Raw genomic sequence first — 18,398 nt, forward strand, 5'->3', positions numbered from 1 at the left:
CACCTAACCTCAGATTTAATTTTAAATGCACTGGGTCAAACAATTACATGTACACAGGGCTGGAGTAGAGACTCAGGTTCCCCAAAGGCTCCAAGGTGTCTCAGTTGGGTATGTAGTTGTTTGATTAATTTCCATTTGTCTGTGAATATGAACCATTAAAATACAATACCATGTATTATAAAGGTCATGGGGCGGGTCCTAAATTATTATATTAGTGTATATATCAGTATGTCTCTGGATCAAAATTCACATAAATTTCATATACCTAAATAAAGAGTTTGGAACAAATTTTTACAGCAACATGGGGGTCAACAGGTTATGGGTTCATCCAGCCATGCATTTACAAATGAGATATAAGAAATCATTTCTCTCTAGATAGTGGGTGATCATCTTAAACTTGAGTATTAACAATTTCTATTTGTTTTTTATTGTATTGTGATAACATTCAAATACAAAATACCCTTAAAAGGCTTAATTCCACTTTACAGTAACTGGTATTATGCCAGGGCCATAGAAAACATGAGATTGAATAATAGTTTAAATATTGGTTTATTAATTGTCCAGCAAAAGCAGAAACTGCAAAAAGAGATACTATCAATCAATATTTAGCATTTAAAAACCTCACAGCTTTTCTCAAAGGAGAAGCTGGAGCCGCCGTGAAGCCTGAGTACAAAAGAAATAAGAGCCGGCAGAAATATGACCATTTCACAAAGTGACATATGATAAAAACAACACTATTTGAATAGCCATGCAGAAGGGAGAGGACATGTTACATTCAGCAAGCTGGAAGCATTGAGGTGTACAGAGGCACATTTTCTACATTGCTTCACACACTTCAAACAATTAACTTAGGCTCAGTAACCACACGCGTTACAGTATATTTTTGTTATGCATCAATTATGTTATTGCTGGCTTAGGTTACCTGCGGCGGAAACTGTATGGTGCAAATTGTGGTCATTAGACCTGTATAGATTAAAAACGAGACTCATTTTAATTATTTTAACCACAGCACTGCCTTTTTCTATTTCTATAAATAGATAAATGGCTCTAGACCAGAAAATTGACAACTTTGCACTTTTTTTCTTGACTTGAACACCTTTGACAATTCGTCCAGCAATCCATTCTGGTTAGAAACCTCAGAATGACCATTGATAGTGGTGGAGTTTCAATACTCATTGAGCAAAATCTGTACTTCTAAATGTGCTAGTGACTCTAAATGTGCTTCATGTCTACTATGAATATTAAAAAAAAACCTGGTTTTGCTGTTTGCACTGTTACCATTCCTCACATATGGCTCGATCCTGTTGTAGCCGACCTAGCAGTGATTTGTTGTCTTTTTCCATGTCAGAAACTCTGACATTCCCAATAGTTCCATCCTGCATATACAGCCCTGAGACTGTTGTCTATGGACTGCATATTTCTCAAAGTGTTCAGCTACAGCAGAGCATTGCATTTCAGTGAAAGGAAGCCAATTGGTGGCTACAGAATCAGGGGCGTATAGATTCAGCTGATTGTTGGCATTAGCTCAGCAGAACTTTAATACCATTCCCATATGTCCACTGGTAGTTGTTTAGTTTGACATGTTAAATGAATGTCAGATGCACTTGATCCAGAAAGTGTGAGACACAAATCAATGGCCTGCATCAGATAATAACCTCTGATTGTATCTTCTTCCTGATTTGATTACCTTGGTGGAGGGGAGGGGGTCAACTGTCTAACATGCTGAATAGAAAAGTATTGCAAAATATACGCTTTATTTATTTTCTCCATATATCAATATGGTTACTGGGCAGCACTGAGAAATTTGAGTACAAATCATTTCCTATAAAGGCTGTAAAGGATCTACATTCTCAGAAATATAGGCTACTTTTGCTTGCGTTAGAGATTTCAGTGGCCAACAATTAGATGAGGAAAATCAGCGCCAGATATCTGGCTGTCTAGAACACAGAGGATAGTGTACAGCCGATGATGACCTGAGTTCGGTGCATCAGGCCGACAAGATATTATTTTACAATCAAACTAGGGCGACGTTTGCTGAATAATCCTAAATTATTACCACAGAGCATTCGATATTTGAATAAAATACAACTCACTCCAGATTAACATAAAACTGTGCTCTAGAATTCAACTAAGAAAACAAGAATATTTTAGACACAATATCAAGACAATAGTCTTCAGAAATATACTATAGAATTAAATATGATAACAGTTTTATACAAGTTTACAAGGCATGAATCGTGGGACAGATCTCATCGAATCATTGTGGGAGAGTTGAAATAGCAACAAATAATAAAATCCCCATGGTTATACCATGGAGCATAATTAGACTGATTATTTTTCAGTTAATACATTCAGAGGAAGTTGAAGGAAGCAGTTCCTGTGTGTAACTATCATTATTTGGTGAGCGTCACCTTTGGAAGACAGCCTGACATTTCAAGAAATTAATGAATGACTTGACACGCAGCAACAGATCTTGCAAAGACGAAAAAAAAACTAAAGCAAAATCACACCAAGTGATCTCCCTCCTTTGGGTTACTGTTATCGACAGTCTGAACGTCTCTTGTTTACAGGTTGACTGTTCCCTCTCAGTCATTAGGCAGATGTTTGTGTCCCAGAATAAGTTGCGATCAAGTCAAGTCTTTAACTCGACAACTGATCGCAACTCAACTGATCCACAATCATTAAATAACTGATTTCTCAATGTTCTCATGTGGAACAAACACTTACAATTCCAAACAGGGTTATTTATATTTCTGACCTCTAACCCGAGAGGACCTCCTGACAAAGCTGCAGGATTGCTTACTGTAAGTGAGGGCTTTAGTCACCGCGTGTGGCTTGTCATTGCAGTAGTACCAACAACACAACAGCTGATAACTCTAAGGTCTACTGTTTGAGCAGCATTTTCAGCCATGGGCACTGCTCACTATATAAACACAACCCATTATGATGCCATACTGTGGTGGGCGTTGAGCTGAAATGAAACTTCAAGAGTTAGGCGTGTTATTTGGTGTGTGGTGGTGGTGGAGTCCTGTACTCTGGAAGCCTGGGCACCTTTCGGTTAATGTTTGGCAGTTTGCTGTCGTCCCTCCACCCTCCCTCTTTCTCCTTTCCTTTCTTCCCGTCTGCTTTCTCCTTATTCTGCCTGCACAGTTTCAGTGCTCGGGATATGAAGACGTCCAGGTCGAAAAGCCGTTCTTTTTGCTTGACAGGAAGGGACTCCAAGGAGTCATCGTTTACCGGCTGCGGAATGGAAGAAGTGGAGGACGGGGGCTGAGATTCTGGGGAATGAAAAAGTGGCGAGATGGGGGAAGAAACTGTTCGGGGTGACTGAGGCGGAAGTGGAGAGGTGGGAGATGTGGGGAGGAGCGAGGGAAGGGAATTGGTGGAAGATGTAACAGGCGGACGTGGGCTTTGTCTGTGCTCATCATATTCTGCTGATGGTTGTCGCACAACTTCTGTGTAGTGGCAGACTGGAGTTGGGAGGTCGGTCGGGGAGAGAGGGAGAGCGGGAGAGGAGGGTGAATGTGGCTCCAAAGAAGGACTGGGACTGGGCGAGTCTAGACGAGACTGGGTGCTCTGCACCCAGCGAGAGATCTCCTGGAATAAATCCGCCGTCTCCTCCTCTTCTGCCTCCTCCTCCCTCATCTCTCCCAGGTCCTCCACACTGCCACCGATGGGCTCAGCAGGCACAGGGAGGACGTTGGTGTTGCGCTTCCAATGCGATAGATCCAGTATCAGCTTAGGCTCCGAGTAGTGTTGAGGCTTGCCCTCCCTCCAAGCTATTTTATCCAGATAGGAAGGAGAGCCCACTTTGTAGTCGCAGGAGCGACCACAGTCCAGTTCCCCGTACCCCAAACCACAGGCCCGCTCCAGAGAGGAGTGAGAGTTTTCCAGGAAGCGTTCAGCTGAGCTGCTGTGGGAATATTTGCGTGGATCCACCTGTGTAAGATAGATGGGGGGGGGGGGGGGGGGGGGAATTAAGTGAGTAATTAATTCTAGTTATATTAAGTACACTGTATGTGATTAATTGTAACAGCAATAAAATTTGACCGCATAAAGTTCTAGACACTGAAAATAACACAGTGATGGTAACCTTTAACAGACATAATGCGCTTACAGTGTTTATCACCATTTATGATAGTAATGATAAATAATAAAGAAATAATAAAGAAATGAACTGAAATAATTTTAAAAACAGCAGCAATAAAGGAAGATTTCCATCAGAAACAATTTGCTATTCGATGAAATCTTCATATTGCCCAATAGTAGGTAGTAAATCAAAGGTGCTAATGAGGGCAACGGGGGTAAAACAGCAATGTGTGATAAGGGTTTAAGAGAAAATGTGAGTGACGATACCAATGCAGTGAAAGTGGGGCTGCACAACATCTTAGCCATTAGCTAATTTGTTGACATAAATCCTTTAACCTAATCAGCTTTATCACCTTCATCACAACTCTCTGAGCATTTCATTCAAATTAGATACCGGCTACAAATCAGTCAGTGAGGGGGAAAAAGACAAATGATGCAAATGAAGCAACAAGAAAAAGGAGGAAAAACCTGAGCTTCCTCTAACAGTGAGGTGGAACCGGCCCGGGGGTCCCGCTGCACCTCCTCATCCTCCGTCGTGTCTCCCAGGTCAGAGGTAACGTGGCCAGGGGGCATGCAGCGGCACCTCCCGCCTGCCTGCTGCCAGCATACATCTGTGGATAAACTGTTCTCATACCTGAAGGAAGGCAGACACTCAATACTGTCAGTATCATGATAACTGCACTGTAGTATATATATATATACTATATATTGTAGTATATTGACTCTGATATGCTTATTTACGATATGTAAATAGATGGATTGTCATTTTGCTTCACCAGACTTTTCTATTCCAAAACAATATTTACAATTTGACTCCATGATCCATGTTCCATAAATGTACGCACCTGTCCCAGTGGATGCTGGAGGCCTGACTGCTGCTGAGGCTCTGCTCGGTGATGAGGTTGTCCTCCAGTTCGTCCTCGATGTGGAAGGGGTGCGAGGAGGTGGGCTCATCCTCGGGACAGGAGTACTGCTGGAGAAAGGGATGGGACAGGGCTGCTTCAGCCGTCAGCCGATCCATGGGGTTAAAGGTCAAGATACGCTCAAGGAAGTCCACAGCTGAGAGGAGAGGGAGAGGGGGGGGAATGAGGGAGAAGGAGGAGAAAAAATGAAATGCAATGACTTTCAAAAGTATTTTAAACCTCTGCACCCTTCTTTATCATCTCCCCCAATCTTTCACAGCTCAGATAATCTCCTGTTTTCTGTATATCTTTCTCCTCCTCACATCTTCCATTACTCTTATTTGATCCCACTTTCTATTTCATACTACTGGACCTTCCTCTTCTTCCCACTCCTCGATTCCCTCTGCTCACCCTGAGCATCCACTTCTGGCAGCAATTCAGAAAAGGGTTTCTTGACTCTCCATCCGCGGCTGACATATGAAGGCATCACCTGGGAAAGGAGGAAAGTGAGCTTCAGACATGTGCATGATTCTGTTGCAGTTATTTCTTTACAGTATTCAAGGCAGCCGTGAATAGTGGATATCCACACAAACGCGGATCCCCTATTAGACAGCGTTGTGTACACATTCTACATTGCATGTGGACTAAAACAAAAATCCGCCTGCAGGAGCCACCGAGGCATCACCTGTAACAGGTCCTGCCTGTCCTCCTCCCTCAGCACGGGCACTGTGTCGAGGATCAGCTGCATCTGCTCCAGCTCATGAGCTCCTGCAGAGGGAGCCAACCAATGAGAGACCATCAGAGAAGAGACGGACGATCAGTTACATAAGCAGAAAGAAAAAAAAAGGCGACCAATTAGAGTCATACAGGAATAACTAGGAGCTGTGAGCTGTCCAGTAAAAGCCACGGTAAGATACGCAGCTTCAATTAAAATTTTAGAAATTACCACTACAAATCCCAAACATTATATCTGCCATTTCAATTTGAATTCCATTGCTCACATCCTCATTTATATCTTCTCCTCCCAATCATTGATCTATTCAAAAATAAATCCACCCTAAATCATATGCTGGGAAAGAAAAGGTTGACATTTCTATTTTTTTTTATGTCACTGTGATTCCACAGCAGGTAACAGGGACATTACAATCAGTTGGGCAGCACTGCTTTGAAGGTTGTGTGAAAGTCCCACATCCTTCAAATACAGGCATTGACCACAATCCTAATGTTGAACCTGAGTTTGTTGAGCATCATACACAACGTGGCAGGAATACGACATGATCACGCTCAACTCTGGGGGTAAGTCCCCATTCTTTCTTTGACAAATGATGGAGAGCAACTAACTCACTCACTGTGGTGTAACCAGGAGGTGGTGCTATATCAGCACACTGACTGCTCTAAGAACTAAACAAGCAGTTACAGTGTATTTGGATGACAGTGCATCGCTTCCCCTCTGATATAAGGGGAAACATATATTGTGCCATGTAAACTGTGGTGGTTAAGTAAAAAGAAAGCCAGACATTTCTTTTTTCTCTCTCTTTCTAGCAGAGAGGAACACCAGGGAACAGATGATGCGACTGTTTTTATGGCACCATGTCCCCTGTGGTGTGGAGGGCTGGTGGAGGTCAAGTCTGCCTGTCATGAGGAACTACATCTGCAACAGACACTGACAATTTCTCTGTCATCATTGTTATTCTGGTCAGGCAAAGAAGTAGCCTACAGGGAAAAAAAGAAAAAAGAATAAAGCATCTTTAGTGGAGGATACTGGAAAGGAAATCTCTCCTTAGCTCTCACATGATGAGCATTTTTCCTCCGTTGATACTTTGATGCACCTTTTTTTTGCATCTCTGCTAAATTCGCCTGATGATACACTGTTTTCATGAAGCTGCTTGAAGAATTAAGCCTGAATTCAATGTTCTGTTTTGTTTGGGCTGGTGTTTATTGTTGCTTAGATGTTCATGCTAGTGTACTTTTAATACTTTTATTTTCAAGAAACATTTGAAAATAAAATACATTAAAAAAAATGTAATTTGATTTTAATATGCACTGTCAGACTAAGAAATAACAGACAAAAATTGGAAACATTACAGTTCCTGGAAACACACTTCCGAGAAAAAATATTGCATGACTTTTTGTAATGAGATATTTGTGCTGACTATTATGACAATATAATCATAATCCATTATCACATCAAATGAATGATGAGCAACTTCATAATGTTTCTGCAGGACAGCACAGTCCTGATGTCCTGGGTCGGAGGTCTCGGTGGGGACGGTACCTGCAAACAGCATGCGCCCAGTAAGCATCTCAGCCAGTATGCAGCCTGCGGCCCACATGTCTATGGCCTTGGTATAGTTGTTGGGGGACAGGAGCAGACGGGGGGAACAATACCACTTTGTTACCAGACCCTCGGACAGATAGCCCTGCAGAAGGGGGTGAAGAGGTGAGTGAGATAACAGTTAGCGTACGGTGGTTAACTTATGAACATACAACAGATTGGCTTGTGTATGAGGTTTTCACATTGCTGCGTGCTGACAGTCGTTTTTATAGGAGTGGAAACATTGTGAAGTGCGATGTGATGTGAGCTCCAAAAAAAACAAAAAACAAACCAAATGGACTCAGAAGAGATTTTTTGATTTAAACCCGAAAAGACTTCATCAGCTCCATGACGGAAACTGGCTTCTGAACACACTCTCCAGCAGAAAATACATTCCCATAATCATACCTGCAGTTACAGAGTTTCACCGAGCCTTTGATGCTCGCCTGTACAACAACACCCCTCCTCTCATTTGGCGCTGCTCCGACAAGCCTCCGTTCTGCCTTTCTACTTTAGTAAATGTTCACCTTGTGAATAACACCGATGATACTGTGCATGGAGACGAGCCACAGGCAAGCACATCCACACACAAACCAGGTTTATTTGTAATGCGTTGTTCCTGCTTAGAATTAGGATTACGAATTGTCATACATTTGATGATGACAGATCCTATCTATGTTTTACATTCATCTGCACCACAAATTATTTTTTGTTTGGAAAAGGGGGGGCCCCAAAACCAGGCACGGGTCAGTTTTTTGAAGAGTCTGCCTCCAAGCACCTTCTCATATAGTTTCCTTCATCTCTCATAGTCTACTCCCACTCTCCTCTGTCCTCCCTGCTCTCCTCCCCCTTCTGATCTCCCATTACCCCTCTCCACATGTCCACTGTTTCCATTTCCTGTCTCACCATTCAATGGTCTATCACTCTATCTGGTGTGGAGACAGCATTGGATTAAACAAGGCACAGACGAGTTTTCATAATCGGGATGGATTTCAAGCAATTACTGTTATCACCAGGGACATATCCCCTCTGATAATTATGTTTTAGGCCATAACCCAAAAGTGGATGTATATTCTACTTCACAGCTGAAAAGAGATTTCCCTCTTCATCTTTGAAAATGGCGGGGGGCGGCAAAGAAAGTAGTGCATTGTATCTAAATCAGCAGGTTAAGGTAGATGACTCAGAGCCTTTCTCCTCTGTGGGCCACCCACACCAACATTCCCACTAGTGCATCACTGCCAGAAATGTACCACTACATAGAATATCTACATGTTTATTTTTTTTTAATTTAAATGTGAAAATGGTTCTAGGAGCTTTTAACGTTACTCCTCGACAATGACTCGTCCGGACCCCCGCACCATTGAGAAGCTGTGAATGAAAACTCACTTTGACATCTCTCTTCAGCCTCAGTGGTTCTCTTCTCTCCACACTCGTTTTGCACCTATGCTTCCTGTCATTCCTCCTCCCCTCACCCCTACATTATGTGTCTCTCACCTACTTCTCTGATGCTCTCCACCCCCTCTCCGTCTCCCACTCCAGGCCTATACTCTGCCCTCCCCGCACCTTCCCCTCCATGTTTCCCCCTCATCACCGCCTGTTCTCCTCTGTGTGCCAGTAGATGACAGAGCAGAAACTGATGCTGAGTGCTCTGTCAAGGTCTGATAAACATGCACTCTCCCTGTCTCCTATGTCTCTTCATCTCTCCGCTGTTTGATCATTCCCTCCATATGAGATCTTCTTTCATACGATATTATTTGATAATCATGATGATGATGAAGTTAATCATATAACCGCTCTGGACACAGAAAGAGGAACATTTTTAGGTTTCAGTTTCCCGTAATAATGCACAGATATGGTGGTACACTGTGCAGACGTTAGTGTCACATCTGTCCACCAACACAAAAGGTTTGCTGTGTGTCTTTTCTCCTTCTGCTCCTCTCCTTCCCTTTGACCTTCTTCGTCCTGTCTTCACCTCCTCAGTCTTGTATAGACCAACTGATCTCCACATCGCCTCCTACTTTCCTCACCATCCGTTTCCCTCAATAACTCTCCCTGACCTCTGTGTTTCTCCTTCCGCTTCCCTCCCTCTTTTCTTCACACTTCACGTCATCTCTCTCTTTTCGCCACCCTGCAGTGCCTCACCTCACTTCTCTCCTGTTTCTTCCCTTCGTCTTCCCTTTGCCAGCTACTGTCCCACTTGGGTTATTTTTACTTGTCTGTACCTACTGTATCTTTTTGTTTGTCCCCTTTCACTTCCTTTTCCTTTCATCCCTCCCTTTCACTTACTTTTTTCAACCTATCCTACCTTTCCTCCACTTCTATCTCTCTATCCTTCATCCAGGTCATGAATAATTTCTGGGCGAATCCAGCCATGCCTCAGCAGGTGACATTCACACATACAGACTCACAGAAACACCAAGCTCCCACTGGTGTCGACTGTAAACAACATCACAAATAATGTCTCGGCTCGGCCTCTGTTTCCTCCTCTCTGTCATCTCCCTTCACCTGAGTAAATGTTTGTCTGTGTAGAGTCAGGAGCGCTCTTCCAGACAGCTCGTCAAACAGCTCGTCAAACAGCCTCGTTTCGATCCGCTGCAGAGTCAAAGTGAGCTGACAAAACCGCTGTGATAACACACTGACCATGTAAGATACTGTAGAGGCCCTAAGAAAAAGGGACAAAATGGCAAAGAGTAATTACAGGGAATAGTATATTGAAAAAAAAGATCATCCGGTGGTGAGAACTATAAATCTAAACTCGACAATTTTACTGTCAAACACAACATAATATAAAACCAATTTCTGTGCAGTATAAATGAGGCAAGTCTTGTTTTATAGCCCGATAGGAAAGTTATGACTATTTATGAATTGCCATCACAGCTAAAAATTTAGAGGTGCTCATCCCTTCATACCACGAAATCTTTGAAAAAGCAGCACAATGGCTCTGCATTATTGAATGAAAGAAAGGATGCTATCACATTCACTGCAGGCATCTACCTCACTGCATCACAAATAGAGCAGCATCGTCTTACACACACATCATCATACAACCTGATACACACATACAGTAGGTAATGCGATTTCCTAACGAACAGTGAGAATGTGATGTTCTGCTGGCTACACAGATAAATCAGATAGGGTAATCTATCTGTCTATCTATCAATCTATCAATCTATCTGTCTGTCTGTCTGTATTGTCTGTCTGTCTGTCTGTCTGTCTGTCTGTGTCTATCTATCTGTCTGTGTCTGTCTGTCTGTCTGTCTGTCTGTCTGTCTGTCTTGTCTGTCTTGTCTGTCTGTCTGTCTGTCTGTCTGTGTCTATCTATCTGTCTGTGTCTGTCTGTCTGTCTTGTCTGTCTGTCTGTCTGTCTGTCTGTGTCTGTCTGTCTGTCTGTCTGTCTGTCTGTCTGTGTCTGTCTGTCTCTCTGTCTGTGTCTGTCTGTCTCTATCTATCTGTCTGTGTCTATCTATCTGTCTGTGTCTATCTATCTGTCTGTGTCTGTCTGTGTCTATCTATCTGTCTGTGTCTGTCTGTGTCTATCTATCGGTCTGTGTCTGTCTGTGTCTGTCTGTCTGTGTATGACTGTGTCTGTGTCTGTCTGTCTGTCTCTCTGTCTGTGTCTGTCTGTCTCTATCTATCTGTCTGTGTCTGTCTGTGTCTATCTATCTGTCTGTGTCTGTCTGTGTCTATCTATCTGTCTGTGTCTATCTGTCTGTGTCTATCTATCTGTCTGTGTCTGTCTGTCTGTCAGTCTGTGTCTGTCTGTCTCTCTGTCTGTGTCTGTCTGTCTCTATCTATCTGTCTGTCTGTGTCTGTCTGTGTCTATCTATCTGTCTGTGTCTGTCTGTGTCTATCTATCTGTCTGTGTCTATCTATCTGTCTGTGTCTGTCTGTGTCTATCTATCTGTCTGTGTCTGTCTGTCTGTGTCTGTCTGTGTCTATCTATCTGTCTGTGTCTGTCTGTCTGTGTCTGTCTGTGTCTATCTATCTGTCTGTGTCTATCTATCTGTCTGTGTGTGTCTGTGTCTATATATCTGTCTGTGTCTGTCTGTCTGTGTCTGTTTGTGTCTGTCTGTGTCTGTCTGTCTGTGTCTGTCTGTGTCTGTCTGTGTCTATCTATCTGTCTGTGTCTATCTATCTGTCTGTGTCTGTCTGTGTCTGTCTGTGTCTATCTATCTGTCTGTGTCTATCTATCTGTCTGTGTCTATCTATCTGTCTGTGTCTATCTGTCTGTGTCTATCTATCTGTCTGTGTCTGTCTGTCTGTGTCTATCTATCTGTCTGTGTCTGTCTGTATCTGTCTGTCTATCATGTGTGAGAGTGTAGTTATGCACCCAAACACGCACAGTGTGTAAACCTTGTTTCTGCCGTCTTGCACAGCCCAAACTACCTTTGTTTCCCTCACCGTTTTTCTCTCTTCTGCCCCCCTCCCTCTCCTTGTTTTTCCTCTTTGCACTTTTGCTCACCCTCCTTCGTTCTTCCTCCCTTGGTACTTTTCACTTTCCTCTCACCCTTGCTCTTCATCTGTTTTTTGACTCCCCCCCTCATCCCTCTTCTCTCCCTCCAAATGCACCTCCTGTGTCTGCGCCCAGCTGGTCCCCGGTCCCGTGTTCTGGGCTGACAATGATTCCCTTTCACAAGGGCTCCTCTCCATATGCGCAGACCCAGAAAGCACAAAAACAATGACACAACACAATCAACACACACATCCTGCCCTGCTAGTGTAACAGTGTGGCCATGGGACCTTCTTGCTTATTAAAGCAGCACAATGGAGCAGTAATTTGTCACATCAAACGCTCAGAAGCCCCTGACCTACAATACACAGGCTAACCACAGGGTTTTATGAGCTCAAAGTTTGAGATTTTGAAATTCTGTCTGTATTCGGCTGCCAGTATTGTCAGAAACAGACCAGTGATGTCAAAGATGTCACCTGAGATGCCGACTGAAAGGACACCAGCCAGATAAATTATTCGGTTTCAATTGTGAGGCGGACAAAACGTGTGCACGCCTGCTGATTCTCTATAAGAAGATTCTTATGCAATAGTATCCCATCTTCTTATAATGTGCTGCTGTCTGATAACCACACAGGGCCAGGGCTTAGACGTTTCTATCTCTTTGCCGAGAGATAATGTTTAATATTACAATTCTATCCCTAGACTCATTCATCAGCAGCCGAACAACCCACACTGTGTCAGAGCAGAGGAGAGTGAAAAATCCTACTGTAATACTTTAAAACAGATCTTTTGGGAAAGATTCGACGAAATCAATACAACCAATAGTGTGCAGACAGATATCTAAAACATTACACTGGCTTGTTGTCTGAAGCTTATGCAATTTTCTAAAATTAAGATGGAACTTAAGAGAGCACTAACCAAACAAGAATAATGATCACAGGGATTTATTGGTCTCAAGTCAAATTTGAACTTGGCACATTGGCTACATTTGCATGCCCCAAAATAAGATGATTAACAAAATTAGGTTATGGCTATAAAAGTATGTGTGTTGATAATTCAAAAACTCCAGCATACATTTCACATTTGGTGAGTATTGTTCTTGTAGATGAGCACTTTAAAAAATAAGATTAGTATACAGGTAGGCCAACCATTTATAATGTATTTTTAAAACTAGAAAGGTTTTAGTCTGTATTCATATCGACATTTATGAAATCTGAATATTGTTAAAGGTTGAGGACGTGGAGACTCTGAAGCGCATTTGTGAAAACAAACTATAGTATATACCATAAACTGTACATGTCCTTACAGGATATTAATTGGTGTGTGTGTGTACTTGTGGGTTTTTGCTCACTGTTACCTTATGAGAATAGTGAGGGTCGACTATTCTCGCCAGCCCGAAGTCTCCAACCTTGAGCAGCAGTTGGTCCGTGTTGATGAATATGTTAGCAGGCTTTAGGTCTCTGTGCAGGACGTTGGCTGAGTGGATGAACTTTAGTCCCCTCAGCAGCTGGTAGAACAGCAGCGTAGCGTGACCTGTGCAAGGACGAAAATCAGATATCAGGATACAATCCAATGTCCCCTGGCACTTACATATATTTTTATAACTCAATTGAAATGTTTTCCTACATTTTACTTTGATCTAAAAACGTGTAATTTATGGATATGGGCAATTATCTGAGGTCTGCTTCACTCCAGTCCTTTATCACACACAGTATAGTCATGAAAAATAAGAAAGGAAGGAATAAATATATAAAATAACACTTTATAAGGCCTATGAATTCAAATTCAGTTTATAAATGTCATTCTTTGAATGTGATATGATAATTGCTTGGCAGAGTTTCAACCAGGCATCCCTTAAAAAGGATTTCACATGTATCCAATAAGTCACAGTCAAGACAATACAGACCAGTATTGTCTTAAGTGAATCATACCAAAACTGTGGTGGCAAGTTTGGACTTGAACTGATTTAAAGATTCAAAGTTCACAGCAGTGAACAAAACAATCCCATCTCAAGGTCCATTTAGCAGCTGTGGCTTTTGAACATATCACATCGTCAATTCTAGTCGTAGTTCCAGCGAAACTATCAGGTGCACCTCACGGTGAGATTGTTTTGTCAGTTTGATGTTTAATTGTCACTTATTAGAATTTCCTTTTTTCGATTTTTCCCACTCAGTACCTGTGGGTAGTGGTCCTTGTTCCAGCAGCCGAGCCAAATCGGTCTCCATGCACTCCTGGACAATGTAGAGGGCACTGAGTTGCCTTGGGTCCCGGGGCAGCGGGCGTCCATGTGGCGCCAGAACCTCATGAACCTGCACCACATTCTCGTGGCTCAGCCGATGGGTGATTTTCACCTCCCGCAGGGCATGTTTCACCGTCACAGTGTCGCGCATCACCAGCTTTTTAATTGCCACACGCCGTCCGTTGCGCTGGTCCACAGCTGAGAGCACCAGGCCGGTGACACCCGTGCCGAGAGGTCGAGGGTCAACGAAGTGACCACTGAGGTCAAAGCCATGGAGGAAGGGAGGAGTGTCCTGACGGGCCATGACAGCTCAGTTTGAGGTATTGGAGGCAGATGGTGGATAGATTTCAGGTAGTTTGATGTACTTCATGAATCCCCACAATTCCTAAATTAAAAAGGTTTCTGTATCATCTGGTGCATACAGTGCCACATCTTGCTGGTGAGTCCAGAATCAGTAGACGCACGAGTTTTCTTTGGGAAGCGGGTGCATATACAGTAGATGTCTGTTATCATATAAAGGCCCAAATTGAATGCCTCGACTAACCTGGTGGAAGATGATGGCAGTTTTTTCGGCATCCCAAAAGGTAATAATTTGCTCCAGGCCTAAGAGAACGTTTCTTTGTGCATCATTTCACATCCTCTTTTACTGTGTGGGCAGGTTTGTATAAATCACACTTTTCAAATTATTTGTCTAACTGATTTTGGAGGAGTGTGGGACAAGGAGGGTCTGAGCAAAAAATTGAATCTCAGAAAGGATCAAAATATATGAAACCAAGTAGAAAGTATTCTAACATTTGCTTTTGTCAGCGCTTGTGCGGCTCCAGGTTTAAACATGTTTTGGTAAAGCAGCTACAGTACATCTAAAAAACGAATAATAGAAATGTCATTTTCATGTTAACACTTAATGATGGTGCCCTTCACTGCTCCACAGTTGTTATCTGATGCTGTAAGTCCGCTGCAGGGATACACTTCTAATCTCTCTGTATTTCCTTCACGGACAAATAGTCAGAATATCAGTGAGTCTTATTAATACTACCCAGGGCAGGGGTATCCATAGAAACAGCCCTCTGTGTGGCTGATCCTGCTCTTTCATGTGTAGATGCATCATGGGACAGCAACAGGCGTACGGTCAGCTCTGCACTCCTCTCCCTTTCTGCGCACTCTGCTGTTTGTAATCCTCATTGGCCAGTCAAAGCCTTCGATGCTGAGACAGGAGACGGGGAGGCGGCGTTCAATGAGACTCCGTTGGCTCCTCCTCTTCCTCCATGACACCAGAGTGTCTCTCAGTCAGTCAGCCAGTCACAGGAGTTCATTCCGAGTGAGATCCACAGTTGGACAGCAGTCAAATCCTGAATCTGTGGTATAATCCCTCAGTAATCTGCTTCCCGTTGCCTTCTCATGAGTGTGGGGATTTTTAGCATGAGGCGTGTGGTCAATATAGAAAGATAAGTGCTATTAGCCGTGTTGCTCAACGCATCTGCTGCTGCTCCTGGGGAGGAAGAGAGAAAACAAACAAACAGGATGAACAGAGAACAGACACACGAAAAAAGCTAAAGATGAAAGTTACACAGCAACAGAGCGCCTGTGTCATGAGGGTCCGAGACGCAGGAGAGCTGGCGTTGCATAACACTGAATGGCAGTGTAACCTAATCTACACCAGCTACTTAATGTGCTTAGAGAGGGCAATCACGGCAATTAAATGATGATTTAATATCTGCTATATGAAGCTACTGATGTTCCAGAGCGGAGAGACAATAAGACTGAATGGAGCAGATGAACATGCTGGTGTCATTTTGTCAATGGAAAGTCAACTCTCCTTTGGTCTATGTTTCATTCTCTGTCATTTCTGCCCCTTACTTCCCTCCCTGGGACGGTCACCTAGTGGTATTTGACACAAAAGCCTTGACCCTCTTGCACCCTCACATCCCTGAGCTGTATAAGAACTCAAACAATCAATCAATCCACAGAACAAACCTCTTTGCTGTCAAAGGCCTGGAGGCAAGGTTGAGTATTTTCTCTCTCTCTCTCACCCACAAACGGAGCTCCGAGTGCCTTATGACCGCCTTCGCAGAAACACTTCTAAACATCATGTCAGCCTCATTCAGACCGACTGTCAGAGGCTGCAAGAGTGTAAGGTGAGAACAGAGGCAGAGAGAGAGAGGAGGGGGGGCACTGACAGTGTTGCTGGGTGGGAGGTGCACTGGGCCAACTTTATAAATAATGCATAACCACAGAAGATGGCTCCTGGTGTTCTCTCTCAGCAGTTATTCCCCATATTTATTTCCAAGCATGTGCAACAGCATTGCACATTGTGAAGAAGGATTATTAACAGTTTCTTGATCCAGTGCAATAGAATATCTTGCTCTTTCTGTTATAATGAAGCTCAGTGTCAACGCGGCTTAGGAATATCACGTTTGGCGTATGTCTTCCAGTGGAACTGTACTTGCTCTGCCTGCGCCAGCGTGCTGGGAACACATTGGTAGGTGAAGGCAGATGGGAACAAAGCCAGAGTACACCTCGTTGTACTCTGGCTTTGTACCGGCTGCCCCTGTGTCCCTCACAGGGGCAGCCTTTACAATATTGGCAAATTGTACAGTAAGTACAATAATAAGTACAATATTGGCAAATTGTACTTTGCCAATGAACGTCCTGGGCAGTTTGACTTCAGATGGGAAACGGTGCATCCTCTCTGCACACTGGCTTCGTGCAGCTGCCTTTGTGTGTCAACATACCCACTCCAGTAACGCCCCTCTCCCCGACAGGACAACACAGGCAGATTGAAGTGCATCTGATAAAGCACGAAGCCCCATGCAAAAGAAGGGGGGGAAGTAGCCTGAACCAATGCCAAACAGGCCTGAGCTCCTTCCTCCCCAACTCCCTCTATTCAAACCAGCTCCACTTTGTCATCGGGATCCGCGTTAACAAAAAAAAAAAGAAATCCATGCAGAGATAACAACTGCAGACATCAGCACTCACCGGAGTGCGCGCAGCGCGCAGCCTCCGCCGCCATCCAGAGACAAAGATCCGGCGAAGAGATACCTCGGGTCCTTGGGAGCGAAGAAAGTGAAACACACAAAGGGAGACCGCATCTCTCTTCCTCTCTCTGTGTGTGTGTGTGTGTGTGACTCAGATGATACAAGGGGTAACAGCAGGCATGGGTCGGCACCGAGGGGGTGGGTGGCATGGGATGGGATGGGATGGGGGTGGAGAGGGGGGGGGGGGGGTTGATCCGCCGAGATGAGATAAGCCAGAGGCAGAGCCGGTTACTGTGGGCGACTGTCCGCTCTCTGTCAGCGCTTCAGAGGATCCGAGAGAGGAGAGGAGGGATCACCCTGCGTGGCATCACACACACACACACACACACACACACACACTCTCTCTCTCTCTCTCATACACTGCACCACAGAGGATGAGGATGAGGTACCATGTCTCTCTCTCCCTCTCCCTCTCCCCCTCTCTGGATCAATGACCTCGGTTAAACCTGGTTCGATGTCGGTGTCTCCAAACTAACAGTGCCAACCAACACTACAATCATATAACGCCCGAAGTCTAAATTTGTCAGACTAAAAACTCAAAAATCTCGCCTGATTATCACATTGCAGCTTTATCGTGGTCATCTATCAACCTGACAGAATGTACAGGGTTTGAAATTCCCCAGGAGAGGAAGCCGGGGAGGAGCCTTTGGATAATAATAATATATATATTTTTTTTTAAAGTTCCAAAAGAAATAATAATTCACGTGATGTTTAGAAAGGCTCCACTGTAAAGAGATAATAGTCTTAGTGGCAGTGAAAATTGAAAGCATAAGCTTGTGTGATCATGTCATTTCAATAAAAGTAGAGAAGACTAGGACTGTTTCACTGGAAATAGCTGTTCATGAGGTTAAATATGTTGCTTGTCATTACCATAAAAAAATGAAAAAGGAAATTGTGTGCTCTGAATGTTGTACCTCTTATTGACCTAAACCCCAGTTTGAAAGCTTTATCAGATACCGGCTACATCATTGACCAAGTGGCTGTTCCCCCAAGAGTCCACCAGTAAAAAATATGTTTCAGTTTAGTTTTTGATTTCTCACTGTTCCCAGAAACCACTGCTGGTGACCTCTGGAAAAAACTCACGTGGAGCTTGACGCACAACGCCATCGTGAAGATGGAGAGAGCACAACTGGAGCCAAACAAAGACACAAGCTCCTCCAATGTTTGCAAAGCCTGATGGCTGTGATTTAGAAGAGTATCTGTCCATCTACAAAGTCCCACAGCTCGTGGTTTGCGGAGGGCGGTTATGGAGAAGGCAGGCCACGGTGAGGGTGTGATGAGGATTATGCACCGAGTTTCTACAGCTTCGGGGATCAAAGAGAGGAGAGAGGATGTGGAGAAAAAACAAGAGACCCAGGAGCAACGTAAT

General features: G+C 43.7%; 1 protein-coding gene across 2 annotated transcripts; it reads right to left on the reverse strand.

Moving 5' to 3' along the window:
• Window positions 1–530: 530 nt before the first annotated feature.
• On the reverse strand, window positions 531–17,235 carry mapk4 (mitogen-activated protein kinase 4). Of its 2 annotated transcripts, none has more exons than XM_035638793.2 (9): window positions 16,971–17,235; window positions 13,932–15,483; window positions 13,113–13,288; window positions 7,267–7,411; window positions 5,677–5,759; window positions 5,403–5,481; window positions 4,935–5,148; window positions 4,558–4,723; window positions 531–3,939 (listed from the first exon to the last, which is right to left on the reverse strand). In XM_035638793.2, exons 2-9 carry the CDS (start codon window positions 14,296–14,298, stop codon window positions 3,001–3,003), a joined length of 2,169 nt encoding a protein of 722 aa, XP_035494686.2. In that variant the 5' UTR covers window positions 14,299–15,483; window positions 16,971–17,235; the 3' UTR covers window positions 531–3,000. The 2 variants fall into 2 exon arrangements, with proteins under 2 accessions (XP_035494686.2, XP_035494687.2); XM_035638794.2 differs by lacking the exon at window positions 16,971–17,235 and adding an exon at window positions 15,969–16,102.
• Window positions 17,236–18,398: the final 1,163 nt, after the last annotated feature.

Source organism: Scophthalmus maximus, chromosome 19, assembly GCF_022379125.1.
Source record: "Scophthalmus maximus strain ysfricsl-2021 chromosome 19, ASM2237912v1, whole genome shotgun sequence".
In the NCBI taxonomy this organism is placed as follows: domain Eukaryota; kingdom Metazoa; phylum Chordata; class Actinopteri; order Pleuronectiformes; family Scophthalmidae; genus Scophthalmus; species Scophthalmus maximus.